The sequence below is a fragment of the Camelina sativa genome, chromosome 11 (assembly GCF_000633955.1).
Source record: "Camelina sativa cultivar DH55 chromosome 11, Cs, whole genome shotgun sequence".
In the NCBI taxonomy this organism is placed as follows: domain Eukaryota; kingdom Viridiplantae; phylum Streptophyta; class Magnoliopsida; order Brassicales; family Brassicaceae; genus Camelina; species Camelina sativa.
The window spans coordinates 16,191,298-16,213,976 of record NC_025695.1 but is presented as its reverse complement, the minus strand read 5'-3'; the positions used below and the strand labels follow the sequence as shown (position 1 = coordinate 16,213,976).

At 36.4% G+C, this 22,679-nt stretch overlaps 3 protein-coding genes across 3 annotated transcripts; 1 reads left to right on the top strand and 2 right to left on the bottom strand.

Moving 5' to 3' along the window:
• LOC104728032 (cytochrome b561 and DOMON domain-containing protein At3g59070-like) lies at positions 1,042 to 2,385 on the top strand. Its single transcript, XM_010447075.1, has 2 exons — positions 1,042 to 1,734; positions 2,377 to 2,385. Exons 1-2 carry the CDS (start codon positions 1,042 to 1,044, stop codon positions 2,383 to 2,385), a joined length of 702 nt encoding a protein of 233 aa, XP_010445377.1.
• On the bottom strand, positions 6,014 to 8,690 carry LOC104728031. Its single transcript, XM_010447074.1, has 5 exons — positions 8,364 to 8,690; positions 7,078 to 8,312; positions 6,906 to 7,005; positions 6,514 to 6,810; positions 6,014 to 6,376 (listed from the first exon to the last, which is right to left on the bottom strand). Exons 1-5 carry the CDS (start codon positions 8,688 to 8,690, stop codon positions 6,014 to 6,016), a joined length of 2,322 nt encoding a protein of 773 aa, XP_010445376.1.
• LOC104728030 (protein SRC2-like) lies at positions 10,923 to 11,500 on the bottom strand. The gene is made up of 2 exons (XM_010447073.1): positions 11,210 to 11,500; positions 10,923 to 11,135 (listed from the first exon to the last, which is right to left on the bottom strand). The coding sequence occupies exons 1-2, from the start codon at positions 11,498 to 11,500 to the stop codon at positions 10,923 to 10,925; spliced, it is 504 nt and encodes a 167-aa protein (XP_010445375.1).

The following is a 22,679-nucleotide window of genomic DNA, read 5'->3' as shown; positions in this document are numbered from 1 at the left end:
CTAATAGTTTTAGTGTTGGTTCTATAGTCCAAACCCGTCATGCTAGGCGGATCACGCAACATATTTAAAGATTTTTAATCTGAAAAAACTCATCTAAAAGTCACTTTTTATCAAATCGGTTAACGGGTTTACTTTCATAGGTTTACTGTAAACTTCTTCATTCACCTCTTTATAAAATAAGAAAATAAAATTTGTATACATTTGCAATTACGTTTGTTACCTTTTAAAACACTTAGTTTCTATAAAAAAAAAATCGAATATAAGTAAAGTTAATTTGTTTATTAAATTAATTATTTAATACCAATGGTATCCTTGTAAATAAGTGTCAACTTCAAGATTTATTTTATAAATGTCTCCAAAAATGTATATATTGATATACACTTTTAGCAAAAGGAAAAATATGTCCTATGATATACAGGGATGATGCAATAAATTGTGAATTCTGAAAAACTACAAATATTTTCATTTATTTTATTTGAAAAGACTATAGTTTTATCTATCTTAAAACATATAAGATTAACGTATAGAATTTTTCTTTTTAATAGTTTAAAAAACATCAGTTTCATTTTCTAAATAATATAAATCTAACGTTTTAAAGAAAAAATACAAATGTGGCCGAAAGAAAAAGAAAAAAAAGCAATCCACAATACTAGTGTAGTTGATAGTAATTTTTAAAATAATTTCCTTTTAGAATTGCTACTGAAAAAACTTATAAATAAAAGAAAAGGAATATTCAACAGGCCTTTAGTTGCAATTTTTGAAAGAAATCGTATTAGATAAAGCAAAGATGTCAAACGATTTTTATTTTTTGGATTAATGAGGATTCCTTATAAGATATGGGCAAAAAAAAAAGGACACAAGATCGAAATATGGAAACGTAGTCCTAAGTCCTAACGACACTAGGACGTGGATGAAACTCGCTATAAATATTGCGGAAATAATCGAAGTTTGTATAGCACTCAAACATCATAATCTCTTCTTCCAAATTCGTAACCCAATTAGTGCTCTCCGATAATAACCACAACCATAATCATCATCATCATGTCTTTGTTTTTAAGAGCCGCTTTAGTCGTTTTGTGTTGCATGTTTGTGTTGATTCCATCTTTTACTACAGCAGCAACAGATCAAGGACTTCATGCTAGATGTGAATCTCACAGCTTCAAAAACGGAAAAACCTTTAGCTCTTGCACGGATCTTCCGGTGTTAGACTCGTTTCTCCACTTCAGCTATGCTCTAGAAACCGGAGCTCTTGAAGTTGTTTACCGTCACGCCAATCTAGAGTCTTCTAGTTGGATCGCTTGGGCCATTAACCCGACTAAAACAGGCATGTTAGGTGCTCAAGCTATTGTGGCTTACCGTAACTCAACTTCTGGCGTTATGCGTGCGTATACTTCCTCCATTAATAGCTACGCTCCTAGGCTTCAAGAATCTCCTCTTAGCATCCGCGTGACACAAGTATCTGCTGAATATATTGATAGGGAGATGACGATATTTGCAAATTTATTGTTGTATCCTAACACAACCGTCGTGAATCACTTATGGCAAGATGGCCCGTTGAAGGAAGGAGATACACTTGGAATGCACTCAATGAGTGGAGATCATCTCAAATCTATAACTTCTTTGGATTTGCTTTCCGGACAAGTCACATCCACAAAATCAGTTGACGGAAACATGTTGTTGGTAAAACAAATCCATGGAGTTGTAAATGCATTGAGTTGGGGAATTCTCATGGCGGCAAGATACACTACAAGAAAACAGTCGATTTGCGATGGAAGAATACATCGCAAATCCCTCGCAAATCGATAATAGCGAGGGATTTGCGGGACACGCGCGTTCCTCGCAAATCGCGTCTCGCAAAATGGGTAACATCGCAAATCTTTCGCAAATTTTGGGAGGAACATTATTCCTCGCAAATCACACACAAATTGCGAGGGAATAGTTTTCTCGCAAACGACACGCAATTTGCGAGGGATTACCTTCCTCGCGGATTTAACGCACATTGCAAGGGATTGTTTTTCTCGCAAACGACACACAATTTGCGAGGGATTACTTTCCTCGCGGATGTAACGCATATTGCGAGGGATTTGGTTCTCGCAACTGTGAAGCAATTTACGACGAATTTGTTTCTAGCAAATACGGTGCAACTTTGCCATAGTACATCCCTCGCAAATTGTTGTGCATAAATTAAAAAAAAAAAGAACATAATTGATATTTAATTTAAATCATTATGTTTGATATTTTGTTTTGAATTTAAAATTGAGAAACAAAATTCTAAATAAAATAAAGAACAGAACTGAAAATCGAGAAATAAAATTCTAAATAAAATTAAACATTAATATTACAAAAAGAAGTTGTGTTTTAGTTTTTCCCTCACAGGGGACATAGTCAGCGAAAAAAGAGTTTTTAAAAGGATTGAGAGAGAGAGGTCACGTTTCTGGTCCCAGTTTGGCTACCAGTTGCTCCTGTTTCACCGGTGTTGCCATATGGGTTGGTGCCATCTGAGATAGTGCCCTCTGGGTTGGTGCCTTCTGGGTTGGTCGTTTGTTGGTTCCGGAACTTGGCAGCAAACTCAGGATCTTTTTCGGCGAGGTAATCGAAGTATGCATCGTAGCTATGCATTCTTTGTGTCTGGGTTTGGATAAACTCCTCAGCTGCAGCAAGTTTCTGAGCCAATATAACCGGATCATTAGCTGGAGGCGGAAGTGGTGGACCGCTACTGGTAGAGGACGCTTCAAACTGCAGCGAACCAACCCCAAAAATCATGTTTTTCTTCTTCGGAGTAACCTAACAACAAAACAACAAACAAAATCGAGAGTTATCACATACAAAACAATCGAAGATATCACAAAACAATTGCAAGTTATGACATTCAAAATAACCACAAGTTATAACATACAAAACCATCAAAGATATCACATACACAAGAATCACAAATTATCACAAACAAAACAATGGCAACAGTTCAACCATAGAGTATTTAAAACGAACAGTTCAAAACAATGATAAGAATTCAACAGTTCAAACAAAACAATCGCAAGATATCTTAAAATCATTAGAAATACAATCATTAGTAAACTTAACAACAGAGTTCAACCATCATTTCAAATAAGAGTATTTAAAAAACCAACAGAACTACAAATTTGAAACTTACCTCAGTGTAAATTTTGTTTTTGATATGAATGGGCACCCCACCAGAAGCAGAACTCTCTCCATTATCTCCTGTACACAGCTCAGAGTCCAACTCTTGAATCTTGGACGACACCTCATTGAACACGGACTCGGACTTGCCATCAGTAAATGAGCCATCCTGTTTTCGATGAGTGTCTTCTAAGATTCGTAGGAAATCCGGAGTTAACTCACCAGTGATCTCAGACTTGAAATAAAAAAGATATTGATTAGTTAACAAATAGAAGAGTTCAGAAGGCATAATTATAAGAAAAAAAAAACTTAACGAACTTACATGCTTTCGAGCCCTTGCTTTAAAGGACGTTTGGTCTGAACGGTGCTTGTATATTCCGGTGCCATCCGGATCATGATAGCGAGCATTCCGAATGTGGTTGCTCTTGATTTCTGATTTTGGATCAAGCCAATACCGAACAAGACCAGCCCATACTTAAGGATCAATCCACTGTGGCTTTGCCTCATCACCTTTAAGCTTCCACTTTAACTTCCACCGTGACACTTGATCACACATCCTGTCCTTCAAATTGTCCTCAAACTCTTGCCTCACTCTATCGTTTATGCAACGGTCCCAATTGTATATTTGCTTGGAAAAAAAAGGATTAGTCTATATTTAATTAAGGCAAAGAAAACATTGTAAATAGCAAACAAAGAGACTTGACTTACCGCAAACGTTTCATACCAACGGTCTACCACTGTAGTTGGTGTCTTTGTCCAATTGGCATGGGGCTCTTTGAAATCTCTTTCAAATATGCTTCGAACAGTAGCCGCAACAGAGGAGTCTTGGTCAAACCTTCAAAAGAAATACTCTTTCAGAATCCATACAAATACAACTTTTTATTTATATTATCAAATTAAAAACATAAAACAAACTTACCATAGAGTTCCTGGAGGTCGGCGAGGATCTAGTTTAGTTAAACCAGCTCGTCCAAGACTATCGAGTAACTCCTCCAAAGTCAGGTTGTTGAGACGTTGGGACATGACTTTAGAGGAGGAATGCGCGGGTTGAGATGCAGTAAGGTCAGGGTTCGACGCATTGCCACCATGCGAATGAGATGGTGAAGGCGTATTAGAAGGAGGTGTCATAGGTAGTGGTTGCGAGTTTGCACGGCGATTATTGTGAGAACCGGGGTTTATGTTGTTAGAACCAGAGGGACCGCGACGATTAGAAGCAGTGGGAGAGGTTAAACCTTGATCCGTCAAGAATCTTGTCTAATCGTTGCCTCCAAATATCTATAACAAAAAAAAATTGAAATCAAAATTAGTAATTTATAAAAGTGGTATTATCAGTAACATGCATAGATCAAAACCAAATCAAAATCGAAATTAAAAACAAATTAGGGTTTACAAACGAAATTAGGGTTTATACAAAACAAAATCAAAATCAAATACAAAACGAAAATGAAACGAGATTAGGGTTTGTAAAAACGAAATAATAAACGAAATTAAATCGAGATTAGGTTTCTACAAAACGAAATCAAAACCAAATACAAAACGAAATCATAATTGGATTAGATTAGGGTTTATACCTTTCAGACTGTGATTGAAGAAGAAGATCGGAAGACGAGAGATTAGGGTTTGCGATTGAAGAAGATCGGAAGACGAGAGAAGCAGATCGGAAGAGGAAGAAGACTACGGTTTGATCGGAGGAAGAACCAGATCGGAAGAGGAAGAAGACTAGGGGAATTGATCGGAGGAGGAAGAACCAGATCGGAAGATGAAGAAGATAGTTTGATCGGAGGAGGAAGAACCAGATCAGAAGAGGAAGAAGATGGTTTGATCGGAGGAGGAAGAAGAAGATTAGGTTTTGTTGGCGACTGGTTTGAGCTTCGCTCAAACTCGATTGAGTTTGTATATATAAACTTATTGCAGCCTCGCAACTATGTCGCACTTATTAAACATTGCGAGAGATTTGCGAGGCTACTGGTGTTTAGGGTTTACTAATTGCGAAGGATTAACTAGAACGACTCGCAAATCCCTCACAAGTACATAAATATTGCGAGGGATAAGCTAGACTCCAGTTGTGTGTAGGGTTTACTAATTGCGAGGGATTAACTAGGACTCCTCGCAAATCCCTCGCAAATACTTAAATATTGCGAGGGGCTACCTAGGGAACTCGCAACTCCCTCGCATTATTTAAATGTTTAGGGTATAGGTTTGCGAGGGATTAACGAGGAATTTGTGAGACCGTGCAAGAAACTCCCTCGCAAATACTTAAATCTTTTTTGAAAAAAAACAAGAAAACCACAATTGCTCAATCAAATTCATCTTATTAACTACTATAAATTCCATTATCATCATTAGAATTTTCTCCATCATCAGACAATTCAAATTCTTCTAATTCAAGCTTTTCTTCAAATACATCATCAACATCTTCTACTTTAGGGTTTAGTGGATCATCATGTTAGGGTTGATGATTAAGTTGTGTTGCAACTTGAAATATGTTAAAATTTCCATTGCAAACATATCAAAAGAACATGTTATCCACATTGATACACAAAAATCCATTGCAATGTGCAAAAGCTTAGGGTTTGAGCATTTAGTGTTTAGGGTATATAATTTGCGAGGGAGTAACGACGTATTTGCGAGAACTGGCAAGATTTCCTCGCTAGTCACTCTCAAATCACTAGCAAATCAATCGCAAATCCCTCGCAATGTTTAAATGTTCAGGGTATAGTCGTAAGTCCCTCGCAAATAATGTTTAGGGTATAGGCTTTTGTGAGGGACGTACGACGACCTTGCGAGACCTTGAGCATTCACTCGCAATTCCATCGCAAATCCATCGCAAATTGATAAATCTTTTTTTTTTTAAACAACATAAAACTACAATTGGTCAATCAGATTCATTTTCTGAACTACTAGAAATTACATTATCATCATTAGAATTTTCTCCATCATCGGACTCTTCGAATTCGTCTAATTCACCCTCTTCTTCAGAAACATCATCAACATCTTCAACTTGCCTGTTTTGTGGATCAATAAGGATAACATCTTCTGTTGACATGTTTGGAATGGAAATTTCACCGATCCTTTCTTGTTGCAACATGACTTGATCATCAACTAACCCGATTATACGGCCTCGAGGATTAACTTTANATATATCTATACTTACATAGTATTTTAACCAATTAGCGAAATCCCGCTCTTTGTAAGCCTTATAGTCAGATTCTTCTAAATTAGGATATGCTTCACGAATCTGCATTTCAAAAAGTCTAAAAAAATAGAGATTTGTTAGTTCGNGCTCACTTGTTGTGTTTGCGATGCTAGGAGGAAAGGATCAAATTTGGTGTATGATCTGTTCGCATTCACATCGACAACTCCCCAATTATTTACCCACACGCCACGGGCTGATGGATCGTACCAGTTACACTTGAAAAGTACGCATCTCAGATTCAGAAGGCCTGGATAATCAACTTCTAATATTTGTTGCAAAACGCCATAGAAATCGCTATCACCAGCTTGTACATAGATTCCATAATTTGATGTAGCTTTGCAACTTCCGTGTGCGTACGTATGAAAAGTATAACCGTGAGTAAAGTACATCAGAGCAGTAGTGATCTTCGCTCTTGGTTCTTGAACGAGCTCATGCAACCAAAGAGGCAAGGGTTCATTTCCACATCCATTCTGAACCTATATAATCAAATAAGATATTTAGATCATAAGTTTATTTAAATTTTAAACTATAATACATATATAGTTTAAATTTATTATATATCTATACTTACATAGTATTTTAACCAATTAGCGAAATCCCGCTCTTTGTAAGCCTTATAGTCAGATTCTTCTAAATTAGGATATGCTTCACGAATCTGCATTTCAAAAAGTCTAAAAAAATAGAGATTTGTTAGTTCGTTATCTTAGAAAATAAAATTAATTTTAGTTTTTAAAAAAGAATACCTTTCAAAAAGTTGAACATAATCTAGATTCCTCAAGATGTAATTGTGAGCTGCTCGACAATAGCTATGATCTTCCCACCAAACTTCCTTTAACTTTCCAGCAAGTCTTCCCACCAAACTTCCTTTAACTTTCCCCTCTCTTGTAAGATGTAAATCGATCCTTGCGCATATTTCCGCCAAATCCAACCTAGATCTCCTGCTATCTTTTGTTTTACCCTGCACATTCAGAAGCGTAACGATGAAATTATCGAAATTTTTTTTCTCGATGTGCATCACGTCAAGTTTGTGCCGCAATAGAAGATCTTTCCAATATGGAAGCTCCCATAAAATACTCTGCTTGTGCCAATTGTGAGCGCTTCCATATCCATCTGGCATGTTTGCTGGTGTGTGATAGTTACCCCCACGTTTACATGTTTCTTGAGCGTCATAGTAATCAATCTGCTCAAACAAATCATTTCCAGAGACATAAGTTGGTGGAGGAACACGCACAAACTTGTTCTTTCTAAAAAACTTCTTGTTCTTCCGGTACGGATGATGCAAGGGAAGAAACCGCCGATGACAATCAAACCAAAAAGATTTTCGCCCATACTTTAACTGAAATGCATCGGTACGATCCATACAATAAGGACATGATATTCTTTCGTGTGTTGTCCACCCAGATAACATTTCGTACGCAGGGAAGTCACTAATCGTCCACATTAGCACTGTCCGCATATTGAAATTCTTTTTTCGCGACGAATCAAACGTCTGAACACCTTCATACCACAATTGCTTCAGCTCATGAATCAGAGGTTGCAAGAAGATATCTAGAGCTCGCTTCGGATGCTTTGGACCTGGTACCAAATTACTCAAGAACAAAAATTTGCTTTGCATACACATATCTGGAGGAAGATTGTTTGGCGTCAATATAACAGGCCATAAAGAATATTGCCTCCCTGACATACCAAATGGACTAAAACCATCTGTACACAACCCAAGATAAACATTCCTACACTCTTGAGCAAAGTCAGGATAGACCGATTGAAAATATTTCCACGCCTTTGCATCAGATGGGTGTGTAATTTCTCCTTCTTGAGTAGAATGTTCTGCATGCCATCTCCTTGCCGCTCCAGTCCGTTTTGAATTGTATAGGCATTTCAATCTATCAGCAACAGGCAAGTACCACATACGTTTATATGGTACTCGTGTCCTTCCTTGAGTAGGCTGATATCTCGGCTTCTCGCAAAACCGACATTCCTGCAACTTAGCATCATCTTTCCAAAAAATCATGCAATAGTCAACGCACACATCAATCATTTCAGATGGTAATCCAAGAGTCGCAACCAAATTCTGTATTTCATAGTAGTTCTCAGTCGAGACATTATCATCTGGCAAATACTCTTTAATGAGTTTAGCCCAAGAATCCATGCAATTCTCATTTAAGTTATTATCAGCTTTAATTGTCATCATCCTAGATGCCAATGATAACTTAGAATGCTCTTCTCTACATCCATCGTAGATAGGTTGATTTGCAGCATCTAACATAGCATAAAAACGTTGTGCATCTACGTTGGGTTCTTCTGTATTATTCTCAGGAAATGCAGCAGTAGTTTCATGAAATGCATCATTAACCATATCATGAAATCTATATTCCTCATTATACCCATAAAACCATAAAAACCAAATTGATCAGATTCTTGATGCCCATAATTACTAGGTTGATCAACAGCATAATTCATACTACTACTTCCAACATTACTGCTACAACGCTCTCCATGACGAAACCATACATAGTAATTTGGCATAAATCCTCTATTATAAAGATGCTTCTTCACTAGATTAAATTCCAAATAATTATCGTTGCAGCACTTAGGACACAGACAAAATATGGTACCGTTTTGACGAGCAAATTCTTGGTTTGTCGCCTGGTACATGAAAGCGCACAACCCATCACAAAACTCTTTCGTCACATCACCGGTCTCCGGATCTCTGTGATTGTACATCCACCGTCGCAATGTGTATATCTCATGCTGCCCCTCTCCAAACATTATTATGGAATTTAAAAGTTTTTAGGCCTTTTTTTTGTAGCCGTTTTTTCTTTCACAAGATTTTTTGGGTAGTAAGTGTTTTTGTTGGAAGTGTTTTGTCTTGTGGTTTCCATGGATCATGAACTTGCTATTTATAGGCTTACTAAAAAAAACTGCTATGGATTTGCTAGGGAAATTTGCAAGAGATTTGCGAGGGATATATAAATAATTTATTTACTTGCCGTCGCAATAAGGATACAACTTTAAATGTTAAATGGACCAATAAATAAATTCAGACGAGCGACTCTCCCAAAGCGCCTCTTTAATAAGTAACCTCCATTTTTTGCTTTCTCCGGCCGGCGCTGGTTTTCCGGCGTCGGTTGGCTTCTCTCTTTCTATTTAATTTGTTTCAGTTCTTTCTCTATATAGTTTTTGGTAATAGTTACGGCAATTTCTAATCGAAATATGCCTTTGTTCTTCACGACGATGAATCTGAAAAGTCAGATTTCGATGTCTCTATTCTTTTGTACGGACTGGATTTTGTCCTCAATGGCGTATTGGGTGGTATCGGGTTCGTGCGAGGCAGGATTTGCCTCATTGTGTCGATGTTGGGGTTGTAGTCTTTTTCAAATTCGCGTTGGTTCGGTGTCGATTCGATGGAATCGTGTTATCTTCCTTTACATAAGGTTTGTTTCCGGTGGACTCTCTCACCGGCGTCATCTCCGGTTATCAACCGATGAATCTTCTCCTAAGCAAAGAGTTGAAGATCTCATTTGGGTTTTTGATCCCGGAATCAATGTACTATCCTCTCCGCTTAAAGGAATTGACTCCCGCGATAGCCTCCTCTTCTTAAGGCCACAGTCCAATGATGGTCATCTTGATGTCCCTCCGTCACAAATTACAGGTCATATGAAAGGGGGATCCATGGTCGCTAACCGGCGTTTCGAAAGGCATGTTTCAAAACCATCACAAACAACATATCAAAATTTTCTTTTAATTATGGTAATGCAAAAAGCATTTAGGAGTCTCATAAGATGTTAGTTTTGACCAGTATATGAAGAGGGGACTTAACAGATTTTCTCTATTGCCTGGAAGGCTTTCGTTTAGAAAGCAGGGTTACTTCCACTTCTTTATCGAGATTGTGTTCAATTTCCTATATTTGTTTCAATGGTTGTACTTGATTGGTTTTATGTATCATGTAAACGCTTATGGTATAATATAATTGATTTGCCGTTAAAAAAAAAGTTTTACAAAATAGGTTATACATTAAATATAGGTTGGTTACAAAAAAACGTTATAGATTAATTGGTCAATCCATGGGCTATATGAATACGCTTAAGAATATCCCAAAAAATCTTAAAGAGAATATTCCAATGATTTATACAATTTCCTAAATGAAATTTTTAGTATTTCATGTATTTGTTAGGCATAAAAATATATTCTTAGGCGTAAAAAATAATAAAATCTTGGCAAATTTATCATACTTAATCGTAAAAAAGAATAAAATCTTGGCAATTTATCATACTTAATCGTGCTTTCCGAAATCTTATTGTGCAACTGAAAATAAAATCTTACCTAAGCACGGGTCATATTAAAAACTTTCACCAAACATGTTCAATAATTAAAATAAAAATAAACAACAAACATAAACATAAGCATTTCTCATGCATGTACCTATAGTATGGGTCCTAATCTGGTTGATTAAGCAAAAGCAAAACTTAGTAAAACTTTACTTACTAATAATCTTTTTCATTTTCAACCAACATTTGAAAACACAAATCTTAATTAAATTGTCCATTATTGATGAACACTATTATTTAATTGCCATTAATAATACTAATTATAGCCTTGCTTCATTCTTCGTCGGCAGACCTTGGTATCCATAATTCGGTGGCGGTGGAGGCGGTATGTAACCATAAGGTCCATACACTTGCTGACTCGGAATAGCCCACGTTGGCGCCTGGTGGTAACCGTGACCAGACAGAACATGTGCCCCATTGAACCGGTACGAGAAAGTCAAATGACCTTTCAGTTTCTTCGACGTAGTTTTCACCTGATACGTCACAAACCTCATGCCATGGTTGTTACTATTACATGTTTGGAGATCAAGAGATCAAGTAGCGAGACTTCAATACTACCAATACCTTTATCACCGAGGATTCGTTTGGAGAACAATCTCACGACGAGTGTCAAACGACCTTCAAGGGCTAATCTCTCGTTGACAAAAAATTTGATAGCGTGATTCCAATTAGGGTTGGATCCACCAGAGCGATCAACAGCAGTTTTCACCTTCTGTTTCTTTCGGTGTTTGTCGCCTTCAAGGGTTATGACGGCGTAAACGTTCATCTTTGTGATGTAGTTGACATGCTTAAGATCACTTGCGGAGTTGATGTTAAGCTCTAAGGTGAGATTTGCCATGACTTCGAGCTTCCACGCAAAGACGATATTAGTTAATCAGACTTTAGTTTATAAAGAAGTTTCCACTGTTTTTAAGTAAATATGATTACTTCCCCTTCAGGGATACGGTTCCTATATCTATGGGTTGCAGAATTAACAACTAACGTAACAAACGTAGAAGGACTTAATCAAAAAATGAAATAGAAAAAGGAAAATAAACACGTTAAAAGGACTTGGTCATTCTACTTCCAACTTTTTTGGGATGTGATTATGTGAAAAGTATAAGAATGAAACATTTTTGCGTAAACATATAATTAACTAAATTATTCAAAAAAAAATAAGAATATCAAATATAATTGTTTCCGCTAATCTCGGATTAAGTTATATATAAATAAATCATTTTAGTAGATTAAAAAAAATCCAATTTCTAGTAGTATGATACGGTAATGGACCAGCTATGATCGCGCTTCATAGGTACAAAAATCGCTTTTTCCAATATCCAAATGATTAAAATTAATGGTCATGATTTAGTTTCATAGACGGTCAGAATTTATCAGCGAGATCTGACTCGGGCAATGTAGATCCGAGTTTTTATCTGTTTACAGTGAAGATTGAATGACGTTTTTACATTTTAAGCATATGATTATAATATTAATAGCTTTGAGACGAATGACATGGACATGTGATTTTTTACAAAAGTATGTTATGTTTTGTGCTTATGGTTTGTTGTTTTGTAGGGATTCAGGGGAAACGAACTATTTCCCCCCAAATACTATTATATCTCGTTGGATGGAGGTCGAATTTTGGCCATGAGCTACATATCTTCATCCACTTTGATTGATCCTTATTTTCCTTCCTCCTCTCCCTTCCCCCCAAAATCAAAAGTTCTATACTTATATCACCCCGAGCCTGAATTGCATCGATTTAGCTGGTGAACCACAGACTAAACCATATAAACCCGAAATTAAACCAATAAAGACCTGATTCCTCACCCAGTTACGATCCATGAATCCACAAATCCCCAATTTTCAACACGAACTCTAAAATCGAGCTTTGGCATTGTTCTTTTTCTTTCTTCATTTCTGGTTTCCATTACCGAATTTGAGCTTCAGAATGAGAAATATATCAACAAAGTCGACCGGATCATCCAGTTCTTGTGCGAGATGAAGAGTGTTCGGTATGCTAAAGAGATGTTGGTGTGGGGAAGCAGTTGTAGCCTTGATCTCGATATCTGATCCCAATCCTTACCGGAGATACTACCGTTGTAGTTTTGGTGCAATAAATAAAGTAAATGTTATGCTTTTATCCTCTTATTTCATGGTTTTGGTTCTAATAATTGTGATATTGGTAGCTTCGGAACGAACACACGTTCAAGTGAATCGATGAAGCTTTGTTGAATGAGGTAGATGAATTGGCTACGAAGAATGTTGGACTTGAGCAACAGCTGAAAGAGCTTAGGACAGAGAGTTGGAGTTTGAGAAGATGGTTTATGAGAAGATGGAGAAGGAGGTCTTGGAGAAGGTTGAAGATGGTTTAGGTGAAGCCAAATCATGGAATAAGAAGATGATGAGTGTTATATTGATAGTCTGTATGGTCATGATTGGACTAAGCAAAGTAGTTGGTTGAAGAGTCTGTGTGGTCATGTTTGTTTGTTTGTGATTTAAGACAGTGTGTATTTGAAACCTTTTATGCCAAACATGAATCTCCATTTGTGTTAAACATGAAGCTATGCATTCATACAAAAGAGATAGGGAGTAAAGTAAAGAGATGAAATTTAATGTCATGAAGGTTCACCATTTGAAACGAAATAGATCATACAAAAGAGATAGGAAAGGCAAGAGTTAATGTGGTCGAAAATACAACATAGGCAACCACAAAATTCACCTTTTGAGACAAAAGACACTAAGCGACCTAGGGGAAGAAAAGAGTTCATGTGGTCGAAAATACAATCTAGGCATCCACAAAATTAGCACTCTACTTATAAGTAGCTACTTGATCAGGTTTGAGTGAGTGAACCTTGACTTGGTTCAGGTTGAGAAGGTTGTCGAGAAGGCTGCAAAAAAAACATGGCATGAGAGTTAGTAACCAAAAGAAAAGTTAGAAACTGAAACCATCAAAGCAATGCAATAATGCATCATACCTTGGCAAATTTAGACTTATGGAACCTAGAGTTATGGTTGTTGATGGAAGGAAATAATAAGTGAGTAGCAAGTTTAAATTATTTTTTGTCATTTATGAATTGGAAAAGCATAAAATTCGATGCATTGATTCCAAATTTTCAATAGTTATGAAAATAAAGATTTGGATGAATTTACAAAAATAAATGTAATAAATGTATTTTCTATATCATATAAATTCAAAAGAAAAGAAACAAAGAAACTAGATTTTAACCCGCGGTACACCGCGGAAGAATATTTTTACAACAAAAAAAAATTAAATTTTAAAAAATTGTATTTGTTTGTTAATTTTGTTTCTTTTGTTTAGTATTTAAGATTGTGTAATAGTATTTTAATTGTTAATTATAAAATTTCATCAGTTGTATACCGCAGACACGCGACAATTATTTAATTTTATTTATACTAATGTTACATTTGTACCGTATGGAATATATTATGGTTATAAAAATAGAAATTTTTACTGCTTTTTAGATTTAAATCGTGAAAGAACTATTCTTACATTATTATATTTTTAAATTTTTAGTGTCTTTCAATTTAATCCGTAAGTTTAAAGTTATTTAGATTTAACCCGTGAAAGAATTATATCCATAAACGTTATTATGCAGTGTACCGCATATTAATTTCTATTATAAATATTTCAATTTATTAGATTTAACCCGTGAAATAATTATTTTTGCATTCTTTATCAGCATATTAATAACCATTAAAGTTTTAATTGTTCATATGAAAAAATATAGTTATTACTGAATATTAGAGTTTTTAAAAGAAGAAAATATTGTATAGATATTTTTGGCATATGTTATTAAGTGTAATAAATTTCTTAATATAGAAATTGTTTTAGGAAATTATAAACCAAATTTGTAGAGACATTTTAGGAATCTAATTGATTCTGTTTGTATGTGCAATTTTTTAAGGATTAACTTTGTAAATAACTATAACTTAAAGGACACCAAATGTACTTCAATTTATAGAAACACCACGGAATAATTATTTAGTTTTATTTATTATAATGTGAGAAATCTGAGGAATCAACCCCTAAGTACCTCAAATCAAGTAATGTAGATGACTAAATCTACATTTTACAATCAAAATATGTAAAGCAAAAATTTATATAGAAAGTCTATACAAACAAAATCTCTAAAGATAATTTTGGTGATTTACTGGGATTAAAACTTTAATGGATATATCTGTTTTTGGAAAAATTGGAATGTATAGATATTATTAAGATTTTATGACAATAAATGTAACAAATGTTGGTCGATTTAAGAAAGTTTAGTATTTGAGTTTTTCTGCAATGTTATTTATGGAATTTGTTTAGGGATTAATGTTGTAAATAAAATTTTAAATAAACAAAACTTAAAGGGCATAACACAAAATGTAAAAAATGTTAATATAGATATATACAGATTTAGTTTCACACAAAATAAAATATTAGATCACTTTGTTAGTAATATGGAGGCCTATTCGTTTTTACTTGACACAATAGATTCTATGGTAGGATTGAGGACATTTGATGTTTTCAATGTATTTAAATTTTTAGAAAAATATGAGGCTAGTAAATTAATAGTTTAGTATAAAATTATGATAAGGGCAAAAATGTGGCCCAACTACATGTAGGGTACATTTTTAAGAAGTTAAAGACATACAAAAGTGTTGATAATGATATATTTTCAGACGAAGCAACATGACAGTTCGCAATATTTTTCGGCTAATTAATTCTTGTGGTTTCAACATATTAGGATGATGCGTAGAGGTGTCAAAACGGGCGGCTCACGACTATTTTGGCCGTCCGTAATGGACAATTTCTATTGTTTAGATCGGACTGGTCCGCTAAGCCCAGCGGGTTAGCGGGCTGGCCCGCAGGCCTAAATAATATATTAAAAAATAAAATAAAATTAATAAAAAAATATATTAAAATAAAGTAAAAGTAATAAATAATAATTTTAAAAAACAATTTTAAATAAAATTAATGTTTATATTAATTTTTTATTGATGTTTTAATTTTTTTACATTAAATTACTTATGTTACCACATATTTTTAAAAGATATATATTTGAAATTATATAAAAATAGTTATGTATCTATATTAAATATTTATTTTTATTTAATATTTGAAGACCGCAGGTCGATCCGCCAACCCGCGGGTATGACCCGCTAAAGTCCGCAATCTGTTTGGGCCAGACCCGCAAGGCCTGCTATTTAACGGGTTTAATATTTAGTGTTCATACCCGCTCTGCTTAAGTACTATTTGGGCTAGGTCCGCGGGCATGGAGCCCGTTTGACACCTCTAATGATGCGTATATTTTATTATTCAAATAACTAAATGGACTCTGGTAAAAAAAACCTCTTTGGCAACAAATTGACATATGTTGTAAAACACTTGGAGTGGATTTTCCATAACCGGTCCATACACGGTCCATGTACGTCCAAGACCATAAGGCCCATCGGCCACCTCCTTAGTCTATGTCGGTTTACTAAGTCCTAATGTATTTGGGCTTTACCCTTCACTATATATATATGTAACTCTCGATTGGATTAATAAGAATAAGACAAGAGAAAACCTCCTTCGATTTCACGTTATCAGCACGATAGCCTTAAAAGTCCAACTGAGAAAAAGTTCTTAAAAACCCTAAAACCCTAAACGGCCGCCGCCCTCTCCCTTTGTTCGTGGTTATACTTGGCGATCGGTTTCCAGTCCGAGTCCAAGTTCGTCGACGGCTACCGTTCGTGATCAGATTCTCGTCCGCGACCAGTCTGAGTTCGTGGTCCGATTTTGTCTGGGGTGAGTTTTGTTCGGAGCAGCAGTCCAAGTTCGTGATCGGTTCTTCCTGCTACCTAGGCCGAGGTTCGTGATCGAGAGAATAGTAAAAGCGAGGTCTCTAGCTCCCGGTTCATATCCAGTCAACCTCCAAACGGTGGAAGGTAAATAAATCTAAACCCCCTTAAGAACATATGAATCAAATCTGATCATAAGAATAATGGAACCTTAAAATCTACAAGTAAAACAATCAACAAACAGAAACCCTAAGCTTTAGACCCTAAAACCCTAAAACCCTAAAACTTTAAAACTTGAAAATCGGTTGTTGTGAGGTTTAGGGCTGCTTAGATTGTTTGAAATTGAACCAATTATACTATTATTAAAATCCGATTATGTTGATTGTTTGTTTGAGAATTGGTTGCATGAATCCTTAGAACTAAAACCTAAATTCATAGAGAAAATATTAATCTGGTTGTTCTAGGATGTTTAAAATCTGAATTGCTTGTTTGCATTATGCCTTTCATGCATCTTTGAAATTAAAATCGAAACCTGCATAGGGAGATTATTAAATCGATTATTGTTAAAATTATTTCTGTAAAATTTGATTGCATGAACCCTAAAATCATAATTAAATTCGAAATCCTAGAGAAAGTCTAGTTTCCTAATATTTGTTTTAATCCTAATTAGAAAAGGAAAAGTTAAATAAAAGGAAAATTTCTAAAACTAAGAAAAGGAAATTTAGTAAAAGGAAAACATTGCATGCTAGATTATATTTGTTGTCTAGCATTGTTGTTTCATGCATGATAAGCCACGAAAATTTGAGTGTAAAAGCATGACATGGTTCGGTCTCAAATACCGCATGGCCTTTAAGTGTTTGGCATGGTTCGGTCTCAAATACCGCATGGCCTTAAATTGTTGCATGGTACGGTCTCAAATACCGCATTCTCATGATCGGATGTTTGTTCTGTATTGTGCAGATGGCAAAGCTAAACAACCTCTCCTATGCTGCCGTTAATCCTTCTGGAGAAAATTACTTGCAATGGGCTTTGGATACTAATATCCATCTGAAATCAAAGGATTTATGCGAATGCATTGAGGATGAGGTTGAATGTGCAGAAAAGGATAAGTACAAGGCAATAATACATATACGCCACCACCTTGCTGAGAGTCTCAAGAACCAGTACCTCACTGTTGAAGATCCTCTTGACCTTTGGACAGAGCTGAAAGGCAGATATGGACACCAAAAGACGGTGCTCCTACCAAAGGCTCAATTTGATTGGAAAAACCTAAGGATCCAGGACTACAAATCCGTGGATGAGTATAACTCAGAGCTATTTAAGATAGTCTCAATCCTAAGGTTATGTGGTACAGAGGTTACTGAGAAGGATCTGCTAGAGAAGACATTCTCTACCTTTCACTCCAATAACATACTGCTTCAACAACAGTATCGTGAAAAGGGGTTTAAGACTTATGCAGATTTTATCTCTTTGCTGCTTGCTGAGCAGAACAATGAGCTATTAATGATGAATAGTGCATTGAGACCTCCTGGTATTGCTCCATTACCAGAAGCTCACAAGGTAGATATGGCAAAGAAAAATCCTCAAGAGCCTAAAGAGCCGAAAGAGACCAAGGAGTCTAACTATGTCCACAAGGACAAGTCTGGCCGTGGCCGTGGATGAGGTGGACGTGGTGGTCCTGGTCGTGGGAATTACCAAGGACACAAGTTTGGTGGTCAAGCCGTGGAAACCGACCAGGTTTCGGCCGTGGTCGGGGTAGAGGCTGCTGGTTGTTTAAACCGCAACATAAGACCAAGTCCACTTGACATAGATGTGGTATGGAGAACCACTGGATAAAGACTTGCAGAACTCCTAAGCATCTTGTTGATTTCTATCAAGAAAGTTTAAAGAAAAATCCAGAAGCTAACCTGGTTCATCTCGATGGTGAAGGTGATTTCGACCATGAGAAGGATGACCTATTGGATTATGAAACTTCTGATTGTTTAAGAGAGGATAATTAAACACAAATGTGGTCTTGATTTAATTTTATATTTCTATGCATTACATTTTGATTGGTTTATTGTTTTGGATAATTATTTTGGTTTAAATTCAAATTTCCTTCAATATATTTTGCTTGTTTGATTACTTTAAAGTTTAAAACATAAATTCTTGTCCATTATAGAAATGGCTGAGGACAAGAACATCTTTGTGGTGGATAGTGGATCCAGCCACACAATTTTGAAGGATAAGAGATATTTTATTAATCTCATTATGAAAAATGCCAATGTTAGTACGATCGCGGGTATAGCAAGCCTAATTGAAGGCTACGGCCAGACTAATATTTTGCTACCAAACGGCACACATCTTGAAATAAGTGATGTCTTGTATTCACCCAGCTCAAAGAGAACTTTATTGAGCTTTAAGGACATTCGTTTGAATGGTTTCCATGTTGAGACAAAGGGTGAAGGAAACAAAGAGTTTCTATATATTACAGAAATCACCCAAGGATATAAGAAAGTCCTAGAGGCTATACCCGCACTAGCCACTGGTTTATACCATGCTAAGATAGATATGATAGAAGCTAACTTGGCAATGAATAAGATGTTCAATGAACAATTCACTTTATGGCATGACCGGCTTGGCCATCTGGGTTCTAACATGATGCGTAAGCTAATAAAGAATTCTAATGGGCACACTCTTAAAGAGAGAAAAATTATCCATAAACATCTGACGTGTGTAGCATGTGCACAAGGGAAACTTATTATAATGCCATCACCAGCAAAAGTAAATAAAGAAACTTTGCATTTTCTGGAAAGGATACAAGGAGACATATGTGGACCTATACACCCTCCTTGTGGGACATTTAGATATTTCATGGTCCTTATTGATGCATCGACCAGATGGTCGCATGTTTGCTTATTGTCAACTAGAAACCTTGCGTTTGCTAGATTGCTGGCCCAAATTATACGTCTGCGAGCCCACTTTCCAGATTTTTCACTTAATACTATACGTCTAGATAATGCTGGTGAATTTACATCCCAAGCGTTTAATGAATACTGTATGTCCATGGGGGTGAGTGTGGAACATCCTGTGGCACATGCCCATACACAGAATGTATAATTTGAATCCTTCATTAAACGTATTCAATTGATTTCTCGGCCATTACTTATGAGGTCGAAGCTTCCTGTGTCGGCTTGGGGACACACAGTATTACATGCAGCTGAACTGATACGCATCAGGCCATCTAGTGAACATAAGTATTCACCATTCCAATTACTAACGGGTCATGAGCCAGACATATCCCATCTAAAAACATTTGGGTGTGCCGTTTATGTACCAATTGCTCCACCACAGAGAACTAAGATGGGACCTCAAAGGAGGATGGGAATATATGTTGGATATGACTCTCCCACCATTATTAAGTATCTTGAGCCAACTACAGGTGATTTATTTAAGGCCAGATACGCGGATTGTCAGTTTGCTGAATTCGAATTTCCTATGTTGGGTGGAGAGAATAACAAGCTGGTCAAGGAAATATCATGGAATCAAACATCCTCAAATTGGCAAGATCCTCGGACTCTAGCATGTGAGGCAGAGGTCCAAAAGATTATACATTTGCAAAAGCTAGCTAATCAATTGCCAGATTCCTTTGCTGACCCAAAGAGAGTAACAAAATCGTACATACCAGCTTGTAATGCACCAGTACGTATTGATGTTCACAAGGAACACAATAATCAAGTTGCTACAGAGTCTAAGGCCCGTTTGAAACGTGGTAGACCATTAGGTTCCAAAGATAAGAACCCTCAGAAATCTAAGAAAGGTGCAAAACAAACCAAGGTTAAGGAAATTACAGACATGGCCGCGGCAAATCTTAAGGTACCAAATGAGGTTTGGGACATTGAACCTCAAGTACCTGAAGGTATTGATAATAATAAGATCTCAATAAATTATTTCATGTCTGGAATACAATGGAACCGTAAAGATGTCGACATCGATGATGTATTTGCTTATAAGATAGCACTTGAAATAAATGAGGATCATGAACCCACGTCTATATTAGAGTGCACTCAAAGTAAAGATTGGTTAAAATGGAAAGTAGCCATTGACGTGGAGTTAAACTCTTTAAAGAAGAGGAATGTGTTTGGTCCGATCTTAAGGACACCATTCGATATAAAGCCAGTTNGGATCTCAAAGGAGGATGGGAATATATGTTGGATATGACTCTCCCACCATTATTAAGTATCTTGAGCCAACTACAGGTGATTTATTTAAGGCCAGATACGCGGATTGTCAGTTTGCTGAATTCGAATTTCCTATGTTGGGTGGAGAGAATAACAAGCTGGTCAAGGAAATATCATGGAATCAAACATCCTCAAATTGGCAAGATCCTCGGACTCTAGCATGTGAGGCAGAGGTCCAAAAGATTATACATTTGCAAAAGCTAGCTAATCAATTGCCAGATTCCTTTGCTGACCCAAAGAGAGTAACAAAATCGTACATACCAGCTTGTAATGCACCAGTACGTATTGATGTTCACAAGGAACACAATAATCAAGTTGCTACAGAGTCTAAGGCCCGTTTGAAACGTGGTAGACCATTAGGTTCCAAAGATAAGAACTCTCGAAAATCTAAGAAATGTGCAAAACAAACCGAGGTTAAGGAAATTATAGACATGGCCGCGGCAAATCCTAAGGAACCAAATGAGGTTTGGGACGCTGAACCTCAAGGACCTGAAGGTATTGATAATAATGAGATCTCAATCAATTGTATCATGTTTGGAATAAAATGGAACCGAAAAGATGTCGACATCTATGATGTATTTGCTTATAAGGTAGCACTTGAGATAAATGAGGATCATGAACCCACGTCTATATTAGAGTGCACTCAAAGTAAAGATTGACTACAGTGGAAAGAAGCCATTGATGTGGAGTTAAACTCTTTAAAGAAGAGGAATGTGTTTGGTCTGATCTTAAGGACACCATTCGATATAAAGTCAGTTGGACATAAATGGGTCTTTGTAAGAAAGAGAAATGAGAATAATGAAATCGTGAGATATAAGGCACGGCTTGTATCACAAGGATAATCCCCTGTGATGGATGCAACGGCTTTTAGATATTTAATAAGTCTGGCTATAAGAGAAAAACTGGATTTGCGGTTAATGGATGTTGTAACCGTATATTTATATGGTCCACTGGAAAATGAAATTTATATGAGATTACCAGAGGATATTGAGCTCAAATATAAGAGTGGTTCTCGAGAACAATACTGCATAAGGCTAGACAAATCTCTTTATGGACTGAAACAGAGTGGGCGTATGTGGTACAATAGACTAAGTGAGTACCTAGCCAAAGAGGGCTATAAGAATGATCCCATCAGTCCATGTATTTTTATAAAGAAGTTTGCAAACCAAGGGTTTGTAATCATAGCAGTATATGTGGATGATTTGAATATCCTAGGAACCTCTAAGGAAATCGCCCAAACAGTCGAATATCTAAAGAAAGAATTCGAGATGAAAGACCTAGGCAAGACTAAATTTTGTTTGGGGTTGCAGCTTGAGTACATAAATGATGGAATCCTTGTGAATCCAATGGCATATACTGAAAAGGTACTCAAGAGATTTAATATGAACCAAGCTCACCCATTGACTAGCCCAATGGTTGTAAGGAGCCTTGATTTGGATAAAGATCCATTTGGTCCAAAGAAGGACGATGAAGAAATTCTCGGTCCTGAAGTGTCATACCTCAGTGTTATAGGAGCATTAATGTTCTTGACTAGTCACACTAGACCAGACATATGTTTTGCCGTGAACCTCCTAGCTAGATTTAGCTCCTGTCCGACCCAAAGGCACTGGAACGGTATTAAACATGTGTTGCGTTACCTACAAGGGACGACAGATTTGGGTTTATATTATACTAACCATAACAAGGAAGGTTTAGTTAGTTTTGCTGATGCAGGTTACTTATCGGATCCACATAATTCAAGGTCTCAAACTGGCTATGTGTTTACTCACGATGGTACCGCAATTTCGTGGCGTTCTATGAAGCAAAGCATTGTGGCCATTTCATCTAATCACGCGGAAATTCTAGCAATTCACGAAGCCAGCCGTGAATGTGTTTGGTTGAGATCGATGATTCAACATATCAGGACAGATTGTGGCATGGCCGACGATAAGGAAGCAACAGTTATATATGAGGACAATACGGCTTGCATGGCACAGCTCAAGGAAGGATATATCAAGGGAGATCGGACAAAGCATATTCTACCCAAGT